Source organism: Cnephaeus nilssonii, assembly GCF_951640355.1.
Source record: "Cnephaeus nilssonii genome assembly, chromosome: 5".
NCBI lineage: Eukaryota > Metazoa > Chordata > Mammalia > Chiroptera > Vespertilionidae > Cnephaeus > Cnephaeus nilssonii.
In genome coordinates this window covers 76,037,685-76,062,755 of record NC_137076.1, presented here as the reverse complement: position 1 = coordinate 76,062,755, position 25,071 = coordinate 76,037,685, and the positions used below count along the sequence as shown (strand labels likewise).

The 25,071-nt window shown below is 39.1% G+C and overlaps 1 protein-coding gene across 2 annotated transcripts in view; it reads right to left on the bottom strand.

Annotated features, from left to right (window-relative positions):
- The window catches only part of SEC24A (SEC24 homolog A, COPII coat complex component), a 65,601-nt gene that overhangs the window by 7,533 nt on the left and 32,997 nt on the right, over positions 1–25,071 (bottom strand). The window contains exons 12-21 of one of the 2 annotated variants that reach the window (XM_079772654.1): positions 16,262–16,317; positions 14,956–15,162; positions 13,797–13,917; positions 12,643–12,801; positions 8,021–8,194; positions 7,061–7,171; positions 3,578–3,753; positions 2,344–2,481; positions 1,230–1,334; positions 8–100 (exon numbers count right to left, since the gene is read on the bottom strand). In XM_079772654.1, the coding sequence (XP_079628780.1) occupies positions 8–100; positions 1,230–1,334; positions 2,344–2,481; positions 3,578–3,753; positions 7,061–7,171; positions 8,021–8,194; positions 12,643–12,801; positions 13,797–13,917; positions 14,956–15,162; positions 16,262–16,317 (1,340 nt within the window). Of the gene's footprint in view, positions 1–7; positions 101–1,229; positions 1,335–2,343; positions 2,482–3,577; positions 3,754–7,060; positions 7,172–8,020; positions 8,195–12,642; positions 12,802–13,796; positions 13,918–14,955; positions 15,163–15,193; positions 15,885–16,261; positions 16,318–25,071 lie in introns of those variants that run through there. The other variant, XM_079772655.1, reaches the window with a different exon arrangement.

Genomic DNA, 25,071 nt, shown 5'->3' with positions numbered 1-25,071 from the left:
GTCTTACCATAGTCTGTGGAATTAATGCATAGCTTTGAACTCCTAGAACTTGGCTGAGAAAATTCTGTCCACAATTCTTTCCAACCCAAAGCATCAGTACCTGGGGATAGGAAGAAAATCATTTTGAGATGTAGCATAAGAGTAAGCTGTTAAGGAATGGGGGAAGGTAGAAGAGGGTAAAGGAGGGATAAATGGTGATGGAAGGAGACTTGACTTGGGGTGGTAAACAAACGATACAATATACAGGGTGGGGCAAAAGTAGGTTTACAGTTGTGAATACACAAAACACAGTTTATTCTTGTATTTTATTTATTAACTAGAAGCCCAGTGCATGATTTAATCATGCACGTGTAAGCTGTCTGTCCGCTGGTCTGCAGCTCCGAAGTCCCTGGGCCCCTAGGGCGAGGCGGGGCGGGGGCGTGGTCCTCCTGCGGCCGGAGCCCAGGCCAGGGTCTTGCCTTTGCCTCCCGCCCAGGAAGGCTGGGGCCACTGCCACGTGCTCCTGCGGCCCAACTGCCGCCAGACTCCTCCCCGGGGAGCCGCGCCGCCCGCCCACCGCCCGCTGCCTCCAAACCTCCAAACCTCCAAAACGCCGGCTCGGCTCGCTGCCCCAGAGGCCTGTCTGTGCCGCAGCACAGCCATGGCGCAGACGCTGAGCTCGCATCGCCGCTGGCAACGCGAGCTCAGCGTCCTGCCGGCCCAATCATCACCCCAGCCACCCCGAGTCCCGCCCCCTGTGTCACCCGCTGGCCCAATCATGGGCGTAGCGGAGTGATGGTAATTTAAATATTACCTTTTTATTATGTAAGATTATTGTATTATTTTCTATACGAACAACTGTAAACCTAATTTTGCTCCACTCTGTAAAGATGATGTATTGTAGAATTGTATATCTGAAAACATAATTTTTTTAACCAATGTCACACCAATAAATTCAATAAAAAAAGGAGTGGTTGACTCACCTTTACCTTTGAGTATATTTTAAAAGATCAAAATGATTAGTAAGTTTAATGATACTGTTTAGCCCTCAACTGAACTAACAGTAACTACTATTTAGTAAGATGAGACATTTTATGCTTGGTATGAAAGGATGCTATGGAGGGAGAAGGTGGCTAATAAAAATATATATAAATTAAATAGCATATAATTTGTTCAAGCAGAAAGATATTAAGGGGAATGAAGGTATGGTAATATGCAGACAGAAGGATCTGAATCAGTCAGCTACTCACAGAGCCTGCATCCATGAGAAAAGCTCCTTCCCTGCTCAGCTTCTCCACTGAAAGCTGAAGAATAGGTGGCTGAGGTATAGTTCGATCGTTGATGTTGAGTGCTCCCTGAGGAATTAAACAAAAAATAAAGCTCTTAGATACATGTAATATGGAGTCACAATTGACAAAAATTTTTTTAATATAATTATTCATGTTTAAAAAGATAACAAAATATTTATCACTTATTAAAACAGCCCTGGCTGATTTTTCTCAATGGTTAGGGTGTTGGCCTACACACCAAAGGGTCGTGGGCAGGAGGCACGTGCCTCAGTTGCAGGCTGGATCCTCAGCCCTGGTCGAGGCAACCAATTGATGTGTCTCTCTCATATTGATGTTTCCCTTTCTTTCCTCCACTCCTCCCTCCCTTCCATTTTCTCTCTAAAGAAAATAAATAGAAAAAATATCCTGGGGTGAGGATAAAAAAACACACACCAGTATATGCTCAACTACTGAGCCTCTGTTGCTGGCTCAATAGTTTTCATTTGCTAAAATTAACTCAAATTTCATAAGCAATTTCTCCTTTCTATATGCAAGAGATCTTAAATTCTTTAAACTTTGAAAGGTTTTAATCAAAATATTACTTCCAACATATATATCCTAACTTGATCACAATTTTCAAAAGAAAGATTACGATTTAACACTTTCATACTTGGGACTTTTAACTCAGGTAAATTTCCTATCAAGGACAAAATGTTACAACTTAGATAAATATATTTTCTTTAATTTAAGAACACTGTTACACTAAACATTGACCTGGGTATTTAGATGTTATTTTGATTCTCAGAATACTCCTTTCAGATCAATTTGTTTAAATAAGTAACTCATAGGTTTCTCCAGTCAATTTGACAATCTCTTCATTTATTTAGATCTGCTCTAGAGATTAGTCTTAGGCAACTTAAATAAAGGCACTATTTTCAGGAGCTCTACAAAACCAAAATTTATTTTCACACACCTACCAAAGGAATAAAAAGCTTAAAAAACAAAAAAAACCTTTCCTCATTTCTGCAATGTACTGAATATAATTCAGTTTATAAATCTGCAAGTAAAAGCCACTTAAAAAATGAATTAATCTTACCTCATCTGAAAGATTGTCAACTCTATACAAATTGGGATGAGTTGTGAGCATAAGGTAAACCAAGGGCTGATTTTTCACTTGACACATAGCAAAAATGCGTTCATCTAGACGTGCATTTGTTCCAGTCTGGAATGATTTCTGTAACAAAAAACCACCGCCACCAAAAAAAAAGTATTTAAAAAATACATATAAAACTTTGCAAATATCAGTAGTTAAAAGAATATCTTCAGACAAAATTAGAAAATTAGCTATTAATTATTTTCTGAAAAATATCTTTCAACAAGTCACACACATGTACTAAATTATGGCTATATCCCCACCTATCAGTCTTCAGAAATTAATTACGTAACCTTGGCAAAGTAATTTGATCTCTCTGGTGTCTGTTTCCTAATCAGTGAAATAGATCTAAACACACTATCTACCATATAGTGATAATGAGATAGAAACAAATGTTACCATAGAAGGATAAAGTTATACTACAGATGACAAACTAAATGTACATTTGAAGAAGCAAAGATCTAAGTGTTCTATAAATGCAGGGTGATGATTAATGGTATTTAACCATCCTTGTTTCTCCCACAGTTAGAGAAATTAAACAATGTACAAAGCTTACGTATCAACCAGGAAGAATAATAATACAAATGAGAGCAACTACTTAGCAGAATAGAGTTAATGAGTAATTGTGAGTTTTTAACTGGCGTATTAGCTTCATGGAGAATAATGAAGTTTTGAGGTAACGTTTTAAGCTTTCCTAGTGATGGAAAGGAGTAGAAAGAGGCAGAGAGGTAACAGTAATAAAATTATGCCTCAAAACAAGTGCACTGACTATAAATAAAGCAAGACTTTTAAATGTTAAGGTATTTTAAATTGGTATGTGAATAGTCACTAGGAAAGAAGAAAGAGTACCATGGGGAATGGAAGAATGAAAGTTCCATTTATTCACTCAAAAAAAAATATTTACTGAATGCCTACTGTGTACTAGGATCTGTTGTAGGTGCTGGGACAAAGTGATGAACAAAAAAGATAAAAATTATGTCCTCATGGACAAAAATCATAGTAAGAGAGAAGTAAATAATAAACAAAATGTGGTACGTCAGTGTTAAGAGCTATGGTTCTTGCCGTCAGAAAACTTAGCTGGCATAAAGTTATATATACACTGTTTAGGGGTTCACAGGATAAAAATTTTGCCTTTTGACCTTTTCACTGCATTAGTTTCTGGTTTTGATTCTCTTACCTGTTTAAGGAGAGCCAACACAAAGAGTGGAAAAAGCCGCAATGAAAAAGGAACCATGAGTCCGGGCTGGTGGTTACTTAGGACTGAAGAACGATAAGCTGAAAGAGAGTCTATGACGGCATTCACTAAGGCGTCCCGAGCATCACTCAGACTGGCAGTCACAGACCTGTCAACAGCTTATAGAGATGGGGTAGGGACAAGAGAAAAATAAAATAAAAGTTTAACTACTCCACAGAATAAAAAAAGTAAGTTTTGATTGACTTGAGAGAGACAGAAATATGTATAGTATGCATCCTGCATACTCAAAACTGAAAGCACTATACATATAAACAGAATAGCATGACAGATGATGAAAATAATTAATTCTCTAAGAGCTCTTTAATGAATAGAAGAAAGCCTCTCAAACTATAACTAAACTCAATGCATGTGGTACCAAAAATATACCCAATTAAGTAATGTTATTAACATCTATGACCAAATTTGTACACAGGCAAGAAAAAATGAAGACTATTGCGATCTGCTCAACAGTAACTCTAAGATTATCAATTTAAGACATCGCAATATAAAGATTTTGATAAAATGTGAAAAAATGTGTATATTAGAATCAACCAAATTTAGTAGCAGTGAAGAAAATTGTTGGGAAGACTTCTATTTTTAATTTTTAAATATTTTTATTGATTTCAGAGAGGGAGAGGGAGAGAGAGATAGAAACATCAATGATGAGAATGAATCACTGATTGGCTGCCTTCTGCACACCCCCTACTGAAGATCAAGCCTACAATGTGGGCATGTGCCCTCGACCGGAATCGAACCCAGACCCTTTAGTCCACAGGCCGTCACTCTATCCACTGAGCCAAACTGGCTAGGGTTGTTGTGAAGACTTTTAAAAATAATCCACAGTACTGCCTGACATATAGTTAGTTGATGATGATGACAATAATAAAGATAATAATAATTATACTGTTACCCAAAAGCATTAGTTCACCCTGGTTTGGGGGCTCAATTGGGTACATTGTTCTATGTACCAAAAAAGAAGGTTGTGGGTTCGATTTCCAGTCAGGCTACATACCTAGTTTGCAGGTTCAACCCCCAGTCAGTATGCATATGGGAGGCAACTGATAGACATTTCTCTCCCAAATCAATGTTTCTCCCTCCCACCTCCCACTTCCTCCCCGCCCCCCCCCCCTCCCGACTTCCTCTTTCTCTAAGAGAATCAATGTGTACGCATATATGCATAACCCATGGACACAGACAATCATGTGGTGAAGACCTGGGGCAGGGGGTGGGGGCAGGCTAGAAGGGGTCAATGGGGGAAAAAAGGGTACATATGTAATACTTTCAACAATAAAGATTAAAAAAAAACATAAAAAAGAAAATCAATGAAGCATGTCCTCGGGTGAGGATTAAAAAACAACCAAACACATAAATAAACAAATGAAGCCAATTAGATCTTCAATTAAAAAAAAAAAAGTATTGACAGTTTTTATAAAAGAAAAAAAAGTACTGGTTCAACAAAAAATAAAGGCAGCAACCTTCAAATTTCTTTTGTCATAATCTTTAACTTTTAACAACCTATGGGAAGACTAATGTGTGGTTCAAACCTATACCAGATTCCGTTAAAGAAAAATATTCCCAGTAAGGCCAAAACCGGTTTGGCTCAGTGGATAGAGCGTCGGCCTGCGGACTGAAAGGTCCCAGGTTCGATTCCGGTCAAGGGCATGTACCTTGGTTGTGGGCACATCCCCAGTGGGGGGTGTGCAGGAGGCAGCTGATCGATGTTTCTCTCTCATTGATGTTTCTAACTCTCTATCCTTCTCCCTTCCTCTCTGTAAAAACTCAATAAAAAATATATATATATTAAAAAAAATATTTCCAGTAAGGCATTAAAGAAAATGGGTAAATATCCCAAGTATAGGCAGCTTTGAGTTTGAAGCAAATGGACCCACTAGCAGTCTTCCCTGAAGGAGAACAAGAACAGGAACTAAAATGCTGTTTAGCTCTATGTGTTTGAGAAAGAGACCAAAATAAAAGTCAAGGAGGCAACTGATGTGAAGATATTAATAAATTTTCTGTTAGCCCATGGAATCTGGCCATGGCTGCAAACTTGTATATGATGGTTAACTGGTTTGCAATCCCAAATTCCATGACTCCAAGTCTAATGATCTTACTGTAATCCAAGTTACAGGCTCATAATAAATCTATTAACTACTAATATTAAGCATTAAGTAAAAAATGGTTACTTAAGTCCATAGTAGGCTGATTATGAGACAGAAAGCAATTTAGTGTTGCCTAAGGCCAATGAGGTAAGGAGGAAAAAGTGGGCAATAATTGTTAATGGGCATGACATTCGTTTAGGGGTAATAGAAATATTTTAAAATTAGATTGAGGTGATGGTCACACAACTCTGTAAATATACTAAAAACAAAGGAATTGTACACTTAAAATGGGTTAAGTGATAGGGTATATAAATTATCTATCTCTATATATAAAAGCCTAAGTGACCAACCGACTGAATAACCAAACGACTGGTCGACTGGTCCCTATGATGCGCAATGACCACCAGGGGACAAACACTCAACACACAGGATAGGGCTCTCTCCTGTCTGGATCAGGCCTGCAGGGATCAGGCTCCCTCCTACCTGGATCGGGCCTGCGGGGTTTGGGCTGAAATTGGCTACCCGACATCCCCCGAGGGGTCCCGGATTGCAAGAGGGCACAGGCCAGGCTGAGGGACCCCACTGGTGTATGAATCTGTGCACCGGGCCTCTGGTATCTCAATAAAGCTTTTTAAATTTAAAAGATAAGGCTATCTGAGCAGATCCTTTTTCAAATAGTCATTTAGCAGGTATACATGGAATCCAAAACACTGAAACCCTTAAAGCTAATTATTTAAATAAAGACAAAACTGAACTGCTCAATGGTTAGAGTCCTGCCCTGAATGGCTCAACGGTTAGAGCGTTGGCCTGTGCACAGGAGGGTCCCAGGTTTGATTTCCAGTCAAGGACACATACCTGGGTTGCAGGTTTGATTCCCAGCATGTGGGAGGCAACCAATAAATGTATCTCTCTCACATTGATGTTTCTCTCTTTCTTCTCTCTCCCGCTCCTCGCCTCCATTCCACTCTCTCTAAAAATCATAGAAAAAATATCCTCAGGTGAGGATTAACAACAACAAAAGGATAAAACTAGCCCTAGCCAATGTGGCTAAGTAGACAGAACATCAGCTTGTGAACGGAAGGGTCCCGAGTTCAATTCTGGTCAAGGGCACCTGTCAGGTTTGTGGACTTAGTCCCCAGTAGGGGGCATGCAGAAAACAGCCAATCAATGGTTCTCTCTCATCATTGATGTTTCTCTCTTTCTCTCCTTTCCTCTCTGAAATCAATTAAAAAATATATATATATTTTTAAAAAGGGTAAAACTATGTGGATTTTTCTAATGTTATTATACCTGCAAAATATTTACAATAGGTGATAACAATTCTTACCCATATTGGCCAACAGCCCTGAAATTGCTTGAACATCAGCTCCAAGAAAGACTTCATTCAGTGTTGAAACTACTGGCAAACACAAAGTATGAACACGAATTCTTCTTTCACCTTTGGAGAAAACACAAAAGTGATAGTAAGAGACAACTACATTAAAAAGGTTATATTGCCCTGGCCAGGAATTGGGGCATATGCATGGGTTGCAGGCTAGATCCCCAGTGTGGGGTGTGGGGGGGAGGCTGATTGATGTTTCACTCTCATATCAATGTTTCTCTTTCCCTCCCCCTTTCTCTTTCTCTAAATATCAATTACAAATTTTTTTAAAAAGTTTATACTAAAATCACTTCATTTCAATTTAAAACCAAATAGGGTTAAATAGTAAGTAGAGGATAGTATCAAAAACTTTAATGTTAATGTGAAAACTCTAAAATTTTATTTCATTTATTTATTTATTCTGGTCTTTTTTAAAAAATATATTTTTATTAATTTCAGAGAGGAAGGGAGAGGGGGAGAGATAGAAACATCAATGATGAGAGAGAATCATTGATTGGCTGCCTCTTACACGCCCCCTACCAGGGATTGATCCGGAAATCTGGGCATGTGCCCTGACCCGTAGTTTTATTGACTATTTGTCATCAGAACTTATTTCAGTGCCTGACATTAAGTAGACTCTAAATAAATACCTATTAAATAAAATGGTTAAGAAAAATAAATACCAAACATTTTTGCTTTACCAGGAATAGCAACAAAACTCTTAAGATAAGGAATATTGTTTTGGCTTAATAGAAATGAGTAATGATCTCCAAAGAGGGAGTTTATCAAAAGCCATAGAATACATGACCAAATAAAAAAACTTACCTTTGTTACACTGTTCTTACAGTTAACAATACTGGGTTGTACACATAAAAAATTGTTAAGAGGGTAGATCTCATGTTATGTGCTTTTTGCCACAATACTCACCTTTGCTGGACGTATACAAAAGTGCTGACTGAAAGGAAACCAACTGAGTGTCAGTAAGACTCTCTTCCACTGACATCTGTACTGCATATCCAGCATCTGGATTTACATTGGGCAAAGACAGTAAGTCTGTTGACCGAACAAAGAAGTTCCCATGGAAAGTATGAATGGAAAGACCTAGAAAAAAATTTATAAAATATTATTTATACATACCTACATATGGATATTTACATTTTACCTTAGTCACTTATCAGACTAGCAGAGAGTAAATTAAAGTTTAGATTTATAAAAGATTTATAAAAGGAATATATATTTGGTCTTCAAAGATTTCTGGCACAGAGCTCCTAAAACCCTCAAAATTTCCAAAGTAATGAGAGTAATAAAGGTATCTATTGCTATGTTAATGAGGTGATTTTTAGAAAGTGCCTAGGTAATCTAAGGAGGGGGTTTGGTTGCCAGAGGAACCAACGATGTGATTAGATGGTTGGAACTTTCAGTCCAACCCCCTCCTTCAACAAACATCCAGGGAGGGTAGAGAGGCTGGAAGTTGAATCAATCACCAACACCAATAATTTACTTAATCATGACTATGTAATGAAGCCTCCATAAAACCCCAAAAGAATGGGGGGGGCGGGTTCAGAGAGTTTCTAGGTTGGTTAACATTTGGAGATTTAGGGAGAGTGGAGTACTCAGAGAGTATAGAAGCTTCAAAAGCTTCATACCCTTTCCCTGTCCCTATACCTTGCCTTGTGTAGATCTTCCATCTCGCTGTTTCTGAGTTATATCCTTTTTTTAAAAAAAATATATTTTATTGATTTTTTTTAGAGAGGAAGGGAGAGGGACAGAGAGTCAGAAACATCGATGAGAGAGAAACATGCCCTAACCGGTTTGGCTCAGTGGATAGAGCATCGGCCTGCAGACTGAAGGGTCCCAGGTTCGATTCTGGTCAAGGGCATGTACCTTGGTTGCGGACACATCCCCAGTAAGGGGGGGGGGGGGGGGTGCAGGAGGCAGCTGATTTATGTTTCTCTCTCATTGATGTTTCTAACTTTCTATCCCTCTCCCTTCCTCTCTGTAAAAAATCAATAAAATATATATTATAAAAAGAGAGAGAGAGAGAGAGAGAGAGAGAGAGAGAGAGAGAGAGAGAGAGAGACCTATCAGCTGCCTCCTTCACACCCCCTACTGGGTACATGTGCCCACAACCAAGGTACATGCCCTCGACCGGAATCAAACCTGGGACCCTTGAGCCAAACCAGTCAGGGATATATCCTTTTTTAATAAATCAGTAATCTAACAAGTAAAATAACAAGTGAAATCTTTTTAAGCCATTCTAACAAATTAATGGAACCCAAGGAGGGGGTTGTTGAAACTTCCCATCTATAGCCAGTCAGGCAGAAGCATAGGAAACACCATGGACTGGGCATTAGTTTCTAAAGTGTATGTGTGTATTACAATAGGGAATTGAGGGACTGGGGGTTTAACCTGTGGGATCTGATTCTATCTCCAGGTAGATAGTGTCAGGATTGAGTTAATTACTTGGAAGTGTGGAGAAAAGCAACCCATACATTGGAATTGGGAACAGAATGATCCTATCCTATATAATAAAAGGCTAATATGCAAATAGACCAAATGGTGGAATGACCGGTTGCTATGATGTGCACTGACCACCTGGGGGCAGATGCTCAAGGCAGGAGCTGCCCCCTGGTGGTCAGTGTGCTCCCACAGGGGGAGCGCTGCTCAGTCAGAAGCCGGGCTTATGGCTGGCTAGCACAGCAGTGGTGATGGGAGCCCCCAGGGGGATCGGGCCTAAGCTGGCAGGCGGACATCCCCTGAGGGGTCCCAGACTGCGAGAGGGCGCAGGCGGGGCTGAGGGACCCTCCCCCCAACCCCCAGTGCACAAATGTCATGCACCGTGCCTCTAGTATTAGATAATACACAGTATTTAGTGAGGGTAAGATATCTTCTTAAATGAAAGTGAAGATTCAAATTTTCAAAAAACTTTGTTGAAGGATATATTTGCAATATCCACCAAAAATTCTAAATTAATATGTCCTTTGACCCTAGTAATCCCATATCTAAGAATTTATCCTACAGATACACTCATTCCAGTACCAAATTATATGTGCCAAAAAAATTAAGCAGTACTGTCTTTGTCTGTAATAACTAAAAAATTAGAAATATCCTCAATTCCAATCTGTAGTAAAATAACCAAACTGTGATTTGTACATTCAGTATTTGTACTAAATACTATTAGAAGTTTAAAAGAATGAGATAAATTAGCCCTAGCAGGTTATCTCAGTTAGAGCATCTTCCCGATATGCCAAAGTTTCGGGTTCAATCCCCAGTCAGGGTTTCAGGTTTATGTGTGGGAGGCAACCAATCAATGTGACACATTCATGTTTTTCTCCTCTCTCCCCCCACACTCTCTCTAAAAATCAATGGAGCCCTAGCTGGTTTGGCTCAGTGGATAGAGCATTTTGGCTTGTGGACTGAAGGGTCCTGGGTTTGATACCAGTCAAGGGCATGTACCTCAGTTGCAGGCTCAATCCCTGGCTCTACTCTGGGCCATGCAGGAGGCAACCAATGTGACTTTCTCACATCAATCTTTCTCTTTCTCTGTTTCTTCCCCTCCCTTCCACTCTCTCTGAAAAATCAATGGAAAGATATCCTCAGTTGAGGATTAACAAAAAAATTAAAAGTTAAAAAAATCAATGGAAAATATATTGTCAGGTGAAGATTAACAACAACAAAACAAAAACAAAAAAGCAAGAAAGGAAAATAAAGCAAACTGCTGGTTTGTTGGCAAGCTTTTTTACTCTTACGCAAAATTAAGTACATATAAAATAGCTTCTGTCCTGACAAATAGAAAAAATTTAAAAGCACCTTTGGGATACACATTTCCAGTAACTTATAGGCAATATCTGCAGAAATAACCATTTTTTAGGTCCATCAATCTTGAATGAATGGGATACAACAAACAGACCCCTTTAAAACAAACACTAGCCCCAGCTAGTTTGGCTCAGTGGACTGAAGGGTCCTGGGTTTGATTCCATTCAAGGGCATGTGCCCAGGTTTTGGGCTCAATCCCTAGTAGGGGTTGTGCAGGAGGCAGCCGGTTAATGATTCTCTCTCATCATTGATGTTTCTATCTCTCTCTCCCTCTTCCGTCCTCTTTGAAATCAATAAAAATATAGTTAAAAAAATAAATAAAATGAAAGCATTTAAAAAACCCACAAACTCTAAAAAACTATTTGAATTAATAAACAAGTTCAGCAAGACTGCAGCATACAAGATCAATATGCAAAGGATTACTTATATTTATATAAAGAAGCAATGAAATTTTAAAAATAATTATATTTATAACTGCATCAAAAATATTTAGGAGTAAATTTAAAGAAATATAAAACTTATACTCTAAAAACTATAAAACTGTTGAAAAAAATTAAAGAAGGCCTAAATAAATGGAAAAACATACCACATTTGTGGATGGGAAGACTTAATACTGTTAAGATGACAATATTCCCCAAATTGATCTGTCTATTAAATGCAATCTCTATCAAAATCCCAACTAGCTTCTTTGCAGAAATTGACAAACTGAACCCAAAATTAATATGGGAACACCACAACAATCTTAGGAAAAAATGTAAAAAGTTGATAGGACTCATACTTCCAAATTTGAAACTTACTAGAAAGTTATAGTAATCAAGACAGTTTAGAACTGGTGTAAGAATAGGCATTCAAATTACTAGAATACAATTCAGAATCCAGGAACAAACCCTCATATTTATGATCAACTGATTTCACCAAGGGGATATGGGTCCCAGGATAATTCAATGAGGGAAAAATACTCTTTTCAACAAATGATACTGGGACAATTATACATCCACATGCAAAAGAATGAAGTCAAACATCTACCTCAAATAAAATATAAAAATTAACCCAAAGTAAATCAAAGACTTCAATATTAGAAGCATAACTATAAAACTCTTAGCAGAAACATAAATACAAATATTCGTGATCTTGGATTAAGCAGTGGCTTAATGCTATAATACCAAAAGTACAAACAGAAAAAGAATTGATTGATGGGACATCACCAAATTAAAAAAATTTGTGGCCCAGCTGGCGTGGCTCAGTGGTTGAGCGTCAACCTATGAACCAGGAGGTCATGGTTTGATTCCCGGTCAGGGCACATGCCTGGGCTGCAGGCTCAATCCCTAGTGTGGGGCGTGCAGGAGGTAGCCAGTCGATGATTCTCTCTCATCATTGATGTTTCTATCTCTCTCTCCCTTCCTCTCTGAAATCAGTAAAAATATATTTTTAAAAAATCCATCAGTAATATATCTTATGTTCTTTGGAATTATAATCTTTTTCCATTGAGATATAATTCATATACAGTAAAAATCACCCCTTTCAAGTGTACAATCCAGTGGTTTTTAGTATATTCAAAATAGTCCCTTTAAAAAAAAATGTTCCTTTTTATTCTTAATTGCATATTCCATCAGAGTAAGTAAATATCTTAAAATAGCAAATTTTGAGATAAGACTATAAATATATATATATATTATATCAAAAGAAACATTTACTCCTATGTAAATGCAAAAAAAAAAAAATAGTGCCCCCACCTTTGGTACACCGAATCCTCATGACTGCCTCAAAACCAATCTTCCGAGTGAGGTATCTGTGTAGCTCCTTCTGTAATTTCTGTACCTGGACTGGGTTGTGCTGATGGTGGTAAGAGGGATAATAATAGACACTACCTGCTGAATACCGAGAAATACAACCTGGAAGAAAACACACACTCCTTTTAAATTCTGCCGTTGACTAATATTACTACATCAAAGTAACTACAGGCATTTGAATAAATTTTTCTTTAACCTCCCCAGGTACCATCAAAAAAGAATATTTTGCCCTAGCTGGTTTGGCTCAATGGATAGAGCGTCAGTCTGCAGACTAAAGGGTCCAAGGTTCACTTCTGGTCAAGAGCACATGCCCTGGTTGTGGGCTCAATTCTCAGTAGGGGATGTGCAGGAGGCAGCCAATCATTGATTCTCTCTCATCATTGATGTTTCTATCTCTTGCTCCCTCTCCCTTCCTGTCTGAAATCAATAAAAGTATACTTAAAAAAAAAATTTCATTCCTTTAAATAGTAGCATATAAATTTCTCTACTATAAATTTTTTAAGTAGAAGATGATCCTATATAATAAAAGCCTAATATGCTAAGTGTCCAGTCATCTGGTCAGCCATTCAACCAATCAAAGCATAATATGCTAATGATATGCTAAGACCACTCAACCACTCGCTATGACGTGCATTGATCACCAGGGGGCAGAAAGTCGACCAGTTGCTATGATGTGCACTAACCACCAGGGGGCAGACAGTCAACCAGTCAACCAGTTGCTATGATGTGCACTGACAACCAGGGGGCAGACGCTCTGGCTGATTGGGACTGAGCGAGATGGGCCGGATACGCCCTGGAGCCCTCCGGCGGTCCCTCCCCAGTTGGCCAACCTCCCATGTCCTTCCCCAGCCCCGATCGTGCACCGGTAGGGTCCCTTAGCCTGGCCTGCGCCCTCTCACAATCTGGGCTGAAGGTCCCCCCCCCCCCAGTGCATGAATTTCGTGCACCGGGCCTCTAGTAGGGTTTATAATAGACTAACCTGACTAACTCTCCCAAGGACATTAAATTTCTTTTACTTTGTCTCCTATTTAGAATACCATTATATAAATATCATTTTGACACTCATTTGAGAAAAATAATCATTAGGAAAAACTTACCCAAAGAAGCCAAATCAGAATACTGTCCACTGAGAAGGAATAAGTCAACAGCTACCTGCTGACCAGAACAGTCCAAAGCTAATTTCTTATAGAAGTCAGTGGATGGTGTCAAGTGAATTTCCTATTAATAATAAATTAAAAAGAGAAAAAAATTTAAATCATTAAATTGTTATAAAATTTAGGCACTTTCTCTCCTGGGAGCATACCATGCCTTTCCCTCCCGCCCCAGGCACCATTAGCTTCTTCACTCCCAAGCTCCAAGGGCCCTTCCTTTACCTGCATAACTTGTTTCCTAAGCCCATTTGTTCTAGGAATTAATTCTTCTATCCCTGTGATTTACCAAATAAATGTTCTCTTACAAAAAAAAAATTGTCACAAAATTTAAATTTCTAGCCTGGCTAGTGTGGCTCAGTGGTTGAGCATTCACCAATGAACCAGGAGGTCACAGTTCGATTCTGGTCAGGGAAAATGCTGGGTTTCAGGTTTGATACCCAGTGGGTGCATGTAGGAGACAGTTTATCGATGATTCTCTCTCATCATTGATGTTTCTATATCTCTCTACCTCTCCCTTTCTCTCTCTGAAATCCTATATAATAAAAGCCTAATATGCTAAGTGTCTGGTCGTCTGGTAGGCCGTTCAACCAATCAAAGTGTAACATGCTAATGATATGCTAAGGCCGCTCAACCACTCGCTATGATGTGCACTGACCACCAGGAGGCAGTAAATTAGCTTGCTGCTGTGGTCCAGCTGACAGGGATTGAGCAAGACGGACGGGCTAGACACACCCTGGAGCCCTCCCGCGGTCCCTCCCAGCTGGCCAACCTCCCGTATCTCTCCCAGGTCCCAATTGTGCACCGGTGGGGTCCTTTGGCCTGGCCTGTGCCCTCTCGCAACCTGGGACCCCTCGGGGGATGTCGGAGAGCCGTTTCGGCCCGATCCCACAGGCCAGGCCTAGGGACCCCACTGGTGCACGAATTACCGAGCCTCTAGTAATGTAATAAAACAGAAAAGTCTACATAAGAAAGAAACACTTGACCTATTTTATCATATTCCCTACTCTCCACAACTGAAATATAAATTAAAAAAAAAAAAACAAGCTGTATGATCAGAGACAGAGCACCAACATAAATCTTATCATAGATTTGATGACCTTCTAACCTTAGCAGATGACCTTTGGTTGGGTTCCTCTCGTGGTTTCAGGGCTCCTACTCCAAGAGTTGGGAGTTGTGTTTGAAAGACAGACATTCGACCACCAGTTGGGGACATCAGCTTAAAGGCAGATTGAAGTGCAGGACCCAAGGCACTCTGGGTCTCCAGGGTCTTGGCGAACATTTCTGGCAAAGTTTTCAGTAAATCTTGGACAAGCTTGTGAAATAAAGCAAGAAAACTCAAGAGTGTTACAATTGAAAATTTTTTTTTTACAAAAAGCCAGTAACTAATACAATAGACAAAACACTGAGTCATGATGATGGTCAGAGAATCTACAGACAGTACAGTAAACAATGAAGTAGGTCAAATAACAAGAAAGTAATTTTAGATAAACATTATAAATTGGCAAGCAAGACAAATAAAAATTGTGGCCTTACAGTTCTTGCACATGCAGTAGTCCAGCAAGACTATAAGTCCAAAATGTATCCAAAAGAACCATCACAGTTTAGAGATTTGATTTCTTTTAATGCCATGAAATAAGGCCTTCTCAATCACCTCTACACACTGTATTCTTTTTAGTTCCAAAATGAGTTTAACTTTTCCCTACTGCAAAATCTAAGATATCCAGTAAATTTGCCAACTAGTAATAACCACAACAAAAGAAAAACAAAATGAAAAACAACTACTTATTTAGGTTAGGATGTACAAATAAAGAGCGTTAATAGGAAAAAATATATCATACTATGGTGAAGTCACCATTGCCAACAGCTGAGACCATAGACTTGCTAGTTAAAATGTTACCCCTACAGCATATATGCATATACAGGGTAGACAACATCCCCCCTTCAGACACATTCTGTTCACCTCTCACTGTATTATGTCATGGCAATTTCCAGGCAGGTAATAAGAGTTTCTTCTGAACTGACCCCAGTGACACTCTGTGAATCAGAAAAGCACAGGGCACTGAAAGCAGCCTAGCTATAGTGCTTCTATGTAGTGACCAGAAGCTTATCTCAGCAACCCTCCCGATTTCCCAAGTGGCGGGCAAGGCAGGTTTCCTTCAGGTTTTCCTCCTTAATGGAATAGGCTCATCTTCTACCAAACTACAAATAACTTGCTATATTAGACTTAAAAGCAATAAGTTCAAAGGCAAAGTCAAGAGTAGTTCTTCTGATGAATTTTAATTAACATCAAAATATAAAATGCTACACATATTAGAAATGTCACAGAAAGAAGCAAAATTTTACTTAATATTTTAAAAATATATTCCTTCAATATTGCAATTAAACATGTTGGATAGGAAAATGTGCCTTACCTCTTTACTTTCATTTAAATTTACTAATAAGTTCTCCGGCATAGGTATAAAAATATCTGAAATAAATAAATATTTTTTAAAAAAATTGTTAAAGGTGTCCCAAAACCACCTCCTCCTCTACTATAGCACATGCCTATGTGTGTATAATTTAGGTATTTATTGGAATTTAACTGTTCTTTTTTTTTTTTTTTTAATCTTCACCTGAGGATATTTTTCCATTGATTTTTAGAGAGAGTGGAAGAGAGGGAGAGATAAGAGAGAAATGTCGATGTGAGAGAAACACATCTATTGGTTGCCTCCTGCATGCACCCTGACCAGGGCCCAGGCCAGGGAGGAATTTGCAACCAAGGTACATGCCCCTGACCAGAGTTGAACCCAGGACCCTTCAGTCCGCCGGTCAATGCTCTATCCACTGAGCTAAACTGGCTAGAGCTGGAACTTAACTGTTCCTGTGTAAAAGATAAATAATCTCCCAATTAGAAACTATTGATTCGTAAGCACTCAGTAAGGGTTTGCACAAGTGTTCTGCTTCTTAGGTTAAAGGCAACAATTCAGAACCCTACTTTATAAAGTTCTTGCTTAGCCCTGAAAGCCAGCCAAAAAAAACACTTATTAAAAAAAAAAAAGCCGGGGCCGGTGTGGCTCAGTTGGTTGGAGTGTCGTCCCCTGCACCAAAAGGTCGAGGATTTGATTCCTGGTCAAGGCACATGCTCAGGTTTCAGGTTCAATCCCCAGTCAGGGTTCGTACAAGAGACAACAGATTGATGTTTCTGTCTCACATCAATGTTTCTCTCTCTCTCTCTCTAAATTCAATAATAATAATTAAAAACAGGTTGACTCAGATGACACACAAGAAAGAATACTGTCTTTAATATAGACATAACAGCCCACTGACAGACTGTCACTCAAAAATCAGCTATTTTCTCATAAAGAAGGTGTCCACCAGTACTTCTACTTATGGAACTACAAAATCAAGTGAATCAGAAAATATGCTAACTGACCACATCAGATGACCTTCAAGGATTCAAATTTATTCTTGCTTACAAATTAAATTATCTTCCTGAAAAGGAAGCAAACTGGAACAAAAGGAAGGAAATGTGGGTGGTGGTAGAGATTATGAGGGGTCTTATATCTATTTTAGTGTAACATTTTTTATTACCAAAAAAAAGCTTCATTATAATGCTTGTAAAAAACAATACCAACAATTAACTTGAAACATTAAATACTTACTTTAGCTGTCATATAAAAAATATACTGTTTAGATCTTCCCTTTCTTTTTTAAAATTAAAATTTTAGCCCAAACTGGTTTGGGTCAGTGGATAGAGCGGACTAAAGGGTCCCAGGTTCGATTCAGGCCAAGGGCACATGCCCGGGTTGTGGGCTCCATCTTCACCCTCCCCAGTAGGGGGTGTGCAGGAGGCAGCCAATCAATGATTCTCTCTCATCATTGATGTTTCTCTCTCTCTCTCTCTCTCTCTCTCCCTCTCTCCCTCCCTCCCTCCCTCCCTCTTTGAAATCAATAAAATTAAAAAATAAAGATTGACCTTAAAAAAAAATTTAGCCCTTGTGGTGTGCTTAGTGGTTAGAGCATCAGCCCAAGGGTCATGGGTTTGATTCCTGATCAAGGGCACATACCTGGATTGCAGGTTCAATTCCTGGCCTTAGTTGGGGTGCATGTGAGAGGAAACCAATCTCTCTCTCTCACAGCAATGTTTCTCTTTCTCTTTCTTCCTCTCTCTCTCTCCACCTCCCTCATTCCCTTCCATTCTCTCTCTAAAAAAAAAATTTAAAACCTGGCCGGTGTTGCTCAGTGATTAGAGCTTTGACCTGCACATTGAAGGATCTTGGGTTTGATTCCCAGTGAAGGGCACGTACCTGGGTTGCAGGTTCTCTCCCTGCCCTGGTCGCAATGCGTGCAGGAGGCAACCAGTCAATGTATCTCTCTCACATCAATGTTTCTTTCTCTTTCTCTCCCCCCCACCCCACTCCTCCATTTTCCCCTCCCACTCTCTCTGAAAAGTAATGGGAAAAAATATCCTCAGGTGAGGATTAACAAAAAATTTTTTTCAAATAAGTTATATTGAGATATAATTCACCTTTGTAGAAGATAGTGATTTTTAATATATTCAGGGTGGTACAACCATCACCACTATCTAATTCCAGACACTTTTCCTCATCTCCAAAAGAAAACCTTCATTGATTACCAGTCACTCTTCAGTTCCCTGCCAATTACCCCAGCTCTAAGTAGCCTCCAGTCTGTTTGTCTCTAGATTTGCCTATTCTAGACATTTCATATTAATGGAGTTACACTACAAGGTCCTTTTTGACCGATTTTTTAAACTTAGCATATTGTTTTCAAGTTTCATCCATGTTCTAGCATCAGTATTATATTCTTTTTATTGTATGGATATACCACATTTTGTTTATTCATTCAGCAAAAGATGAGCATTTGGGTTGTTACTACTTTTTGGCTATGTTGCTATGGACATTCATGCATACATTTTTGTGTAGACTGTGTTTAATTTTCTTGAATATTGAGTGGAATTGCTGAGATATATGAAACTCTATGTTTACTTCTAAAGAAATGACAGACTGTTTTGCATAGTGGCTGAACCATTTGCTATTCCCACAAGCAGTGTACGAGAGTTCCAATTTCTCCACATCCTTGCAAATACCTGTTATTGTCCTTTCTTTTTTCCCCCCTCTATTTCAAAGTTATTTTTATTTTTCAATTACAGTTGACATACATTATATTAATTTCAGGTGTACAGCCCAGTTATTAGACATTACATAACTTATTAAGTGATCATCCAATAACTCTCGCAACCATGACAAGTTATTTGAATATTATTGTCTATATTCCCTAAACTGTACTTTATACCCCCATGACTATTCCGTAAAAAACAATTTGGACTTCTTAATACCTTCACCTTTTCACCCTCCTTCCCCCTAACCTCTCTCCCATTTTGAATTGTCAAAATATCCTCTGTATCTATCAGTCTGTTTCTGTTCTGTGTGTTCATTTATACTGTTATAAAGATTTAATTGTTGCCAGATATATATTTATTGCCATTTTCTTTCGATACTTTTTAATCTTTTTTTCTTCTTTTTAAACAAGACACTTTAATATTTCATCTAATACTGGTTTGGTGGTGATGAACTCCTTAACTTTTTCTTGTCTGTGAAGCTCTATCTGTCCTTCGATTCTAAATTACAGTTTTGTGTTTTTGTTTTTTTAATATTATTCTGCCATCACTAAGGTTCATGGCAAGAATTTCACTTTTTAAAAAATATATTTTATTGATTTATTACAGAGAGGAAGGGAGAGGGAGAGTTAGAAACATCGATGAGAGAGAAACATCGATCAGCTGCCTCCTGCACACCCCCTCCTGGGGATGTGCCCACAACCAAGGTACATGCCCTTGACCGGAATCGAACTTGGGACCCTTGAGTCCGAAGGCCGACGCTCTATCCACTGAGCCAAACCGGTTAGGGCCTAAATTACAGTTTTGCTGGGGAGAATAATCTTGCTTTTCATCACTTTAAATACTTTGTGCCAATCCCTTCTGGTCTGTAAAGTTTCTGTTGAAATTAGCTGACAATCTTATGGGAGCTTCTTTGTAGGTAACTAATTGCCTTTCTCTTGCTGCTTTTAAGATTCTCTGTCTTTAACCTTCTACATTTTAATTATGATGTATCTTGGTGTGGGCCTCTTTGCGTTCATCTTGTTTGGGGCTCTGTACTTCCCCTGGACTTGCATGTCTATTTCCTTCTCCAGGTTAGGGAAGTTTTCTGTGATAAATTTTTCAAATAGGTTTTCAGTTTCTTGCTCTCTTCTTCTGGCACTCCCATGATGTGAAAACATTAATATACTTGAAGTTGTCTCAGAGGCTCCTTATACTATCCTCATTTTAAAAATTTCTTTTTCTTTCTGTTCTTTGTATATTCCAAATCACTGATTTGATTCTCGGCTTTGTCTACTGTTGATTCCCTGTAAATTATTCTTCATTTCAGTTAGTGTATGCTTAATTTTAGGAAAATCTGAAGCATGATCCAAGACAGGCCAATCCTATGGAACAGGCTGAAAGATGAGTGAGGCGGGACCTCAGGGAATCACCAGGGCAGGGCAAACAGTGTGAGCCAGGTTGATGGAGTCTTAGATGTGAAGCCTGCCTCTGGCTCTGTGTGTGGGGGGGGTGGGCTCATCAAAAGACCAATGGGGGTGTGGGGTGTGGGGTGGGGGCAATGGTAAGATATGAACACATATAATACCTCAATAAAAAAAAAATGTCAAAAAAAAAAAAAAAAGACCAATGGCCTCTGCTAGCACTTACGTCTGGGAGACAGTTGCCCCCACCCCAGTTCTTGCCCTGAGGCTGGACAATTCAGTTCCTCCCCATATGTTCTCTGGTGCCTTTCAAGCTGCTGCCCCAGTCCTGGAGCTCAGAGGGAGTGAATCTGAGCAAGTCAGTGTGCAGGCCCTTTAAAAGGAACTGCCCAAGACTCCAATAGCCTTCCGTCTCCCTCATCCTCAATCCCCGCTGTTTTTCACAACCAGGAGTTATGAAGACTTCTCTTCCTGGTACTGCAACCCTGGGCTGGTGACCCCCTGCTCCTCAGTGGGGACCTCTGCAGGCTCGATGTCCCTCCCAATTTTTTCCACCACCTGTGAGTTTAGGACCAGCCCCTTCTGTTTCTCAGCCCCTCCTACCAGGTCTCAATATGCCTTCTTCTTAAATTCCCTATTTGTAAGACTTCCATTTAGCCAGAGTTCAGGTAGTTCTGGATGATGGTTGTTGTTGTTTAGTTGTAATTTTGATGTGGTTATAGGAGGAATGGAGTACTGAGTTTACCTATGCTGCCATCTTGCCCAGAAGTCCTTTCTTTTTTCCTTCTTCTTCTATGTGACATCCAGCAAGGGATATTCCATTTATCAGGTCAAGTATAAAATTGAGAGGCTGGAACACAACAGTAAATTCACAACTTGGCCCACCATGAGAATTACCTGTTTAGATTTTACTTTATGCTAAAAAAGTATCTGGGTGAACAGATTAGGTAGTGATCTGTTGTGAACATTTAGAACCAAAACAGAAGTGAGCTCTACTCAATTACTGCCCTTTAAAGAGGTACATTCAATCCACATTGTTCATGGATTCCTTACTTGTGAATTTGCCTACTCACTAAAATTTACTTGTAACCCCAAAACCAATACTCATAGTGCATTCACAGACATTTTCAGAGATGAAAACTGATTCTAAAAATTTGTTAACTGATGTGAGGTGGCATCTGGCAGTTTTCATTTGTATTTCCCTGGTAACTCAAGTACTTAATGGTCAACTGTATATAAAGAATACTGACTATTGTGTGAATAGAGATGTTTATTTAATTCCTTCACCCAATTTTTATTTTATTTTATTTTTTTAAAAAATATATTTTATTGATTTTTTACAGAGAGGAAGGGAGAGGGACAGAGAGTTAGAAACATCGATGAGAGAGAAACATCGATCAGCTGCCTCCTGCACACCTCCCACTGGGGATGTGCCCGCAACCAATGTACATGCCCTTGACCGGAATCGAACCTGGGACCCCTCAGCCTGAAGGCTGACGCTCTATCCACTGAGCCAAACCGGTCAGGGCACCAATTTTTAATTAGTTTGTCTTTTTATTGTTAAGTTGTAGTTCTTAACATAATTTAGATGTAATTCCCTGATCAGACGTATGATTTACAAATATTTTCTTTCATTCTAATATTTTCTTTCATTCTATTGATTCTCAGTTCACTTTTTTTTGTTAATCCTCACCCGAGGATATTTTTCCATTGATCTTTTAGAGAGAGTGGTAGTGAGAGGAAAAGAAAGAGAGAAACACTGATGTGAGAGAAACACATCGATTGGTTGCCTCCCGCAATCAAACCCAGGACCTTTTGGTCCGCAGGCTGACACTCTATCCACTGAGCCAAACCAGCTAGGGTTCAGTTCACTTTCTTGATGGTGTCCTTTGAATTTAACACAAAAGTTTTTAATTTTGAAGAAGTCTAACTTATCTATGTTTTTATTGTTTGTGTTTTTGGTGTTATATCTTAAGAAATCACTGCCTAATCCAAGGTCACAAAAACTTATTTCTATTTCTATATTTCCATCTAACAGTTTTAGTCTCACACTTAAGTTAATTTTTGAGTTAACTTTTTAAATTGTGGTAAAACATACATTATATAACAAATGTATCATCTTGCCATTTTAAGTGTACAATTCAGTGGTATTAAAGACATTCACAGTGTTTTGTAACCATCACTGTTATATTTTCAAAAGTTTTCAACACCCCAAACAGAAACCCTATACCCATCTACACATATAAAAGCCTAAGTGACCATTATGACCAAACGACCGGTCGCTATGACATGCAGTGACCACCAGGGGGCAGACGCTCAATGCAGGAGTTGCCCCCTGGTGGTCAGTGCGCTCCCATAGGGGGAGTGCCACTCAGCCAGAAGCCGGGCTCGCGGCTGGCAAGTGCAGCTGTGGTGGCGGGAGCCTCTCCCACCTTTGCGGCAGTGCTACCAAGCAGTGGCGGCAGTGGCAGGTGTAGCGGGGCTGGGATGAGCAGCAGCAGAGCTGTGCCTGGCCCTGGCTGGGGCTCCTCCCCAGCTGCCTGCTGCTTGGGCACTGCTACATCCCTTGGGGAGGGGGGGGGGGATGTTGGACTGCCAAAGATCGGGCCAATACCCAGCAGTCTGACATCCCCCGAGGGGTCACGGATAGCGAGAGGGTGCAGGACAGGCTGAGGGACCCCACCGATGCACGAATCCGTGCACCAGGCCTCTAGTTAAATAATAACTCCCTATTCTTCTTTCCTCCCCAGCCCTTGGTAATCTGTATTCTACTTTCAATCTCTGTGAATTTGCCTGTTCTTAGTACCTCACATAAGTGGAATTATACAATATTTGTTCTTGTGTCTGGCTTATTTCACTTTGTATAGTGTTTTCAAGGTTATCCATGTATGTAGCATAAATCAGAATTTCATTCTTGCCCTGGCCAGTGTGACTCAGTTGGTTGGGGCATTGTCCCATACATCAAAAGGCTGCGGGTTCAATCCCTAGTAAGGGCAAGTGCAGGAGGCAACCAATTGATGTTTCTTTCCCTCTCTCTCCCTTCCTCTCTCTATGATCAATTCTTTTAAATGATCATAAAAAAAAAAAAAAAGAATTTCATTCTTGAGGATGAATAAATAACATTCCATTATATATATATATATTGTTTACCCATTCATGTGTTGATGGGTGGTTTCCACCTTTTGGCCTTGGTAAATAATGTTGCTATGCCCAGCCGGCATGGCTCAGTGGTTGAGCGCCAATATATGAACTAGGATGTCAAGGAGGTCCAATTCCTGGTCAGGACACATGCCTCAGTTGTGGGCTCGATCCCCAGTAGAGTCAGTGCAAGAGGCAGCCAACTGATGATTCTCTCTCATCATTGGTGTGTCTATCTCTCTCTCCCTCTCTGAAATCAATAAAAAATATATTTAAAAAATAATGGTGCTATGAACAATGGCATACAAGTATTTGTTATGAGTATCTGCTTTCAATTCTTTTAGGTATATACAGGAAAGTAGATTAGATCACAATGTGTTAAACTTTTACAGGAACTGCTAAACTATTTTTAATAGCACTGTACCATTTTTATTTTAACTTTTTATTTATTATATATATTTATTTTATTTCACCCATTCCCCACCTCCTCCCATTTGGCAACCATCAGCTTGTTCTCTACACCTATGCATCTATTTCTATCTGACTTATTTCACTTAGCATAATACCCTCACGGTTCATCCATGTTGTTGCAGATAGGAAGATTTCATTCTTTTTTTACTGATGAGTAATATTTCATTGTATGTATATACACACACACACATGCACACATTACATCTTTATCCATTCATCTATTGATGGACACCTAGGTTGCTTCCCATATCCTGCTATTGTAAGTATTGATGCAATGAACATAGGGGAACATGTATCTTTTTGAACTAGTGTTTTTGTTTTCTTCAGATAAGTATCCAGAAGTAGAATTGCTGGGTCAAATGGCAGCTCTGGTTTTAATTTTTTGAGGACTCTCCATACTGTTTTCCATAGTGGCTGCACCATCAGTCCCACCAACAATGCACAACAGTTCCAATGTTTCCACATCCCTGCCAATATTTGTTGTTTTCCGTTTTTGGATGATAGCCATACCATGAAATGGTATCTCATTGTGGTTTTTGATTTGCATTTCTCTAATGACTAATAACATTAGGTATTTTGTTATTATTTCATTATTGGTCATTGTATATATTCTTTAGAGAAATATCTATTCAAGCTAGTTGCCTATTTTTGATGTTATTTTGTTGCTGAGTAGTTCTTTAGATGTTCTGAATATTAATCCTTTCTTAGATATACTAGTATGATTTGTATATATTTTATCCCATTCTGTGAGTTGCCTTTTTTATTGTGAGTTGACTTTTTACTCTCTTGGTAGTCTTCTTTGATATACAATAGTTTTAATATTGAAAAAGTCCGTTTTATTATTTTTTCTTTCTTGGTGTCTTTGCTTTCGGTGTCATATCCAGGAAATCACTGTCAACTCCAATGTCATGAAGATTTTCCCCTATGTTTTCTTCTAAGAGTTTTATATTTTATAGTTTTAGTTCTTAAGTTTGGCTCTTTCATCCATTGAGTTAATTTTATCTGGTTTAAGGTAAGGGTCCAACTTCATTAATTTGCATGTTCAGTATTCCCAGAACTATTTGTTGAAAAGACTGTCTTTTCTGCCCTGGCT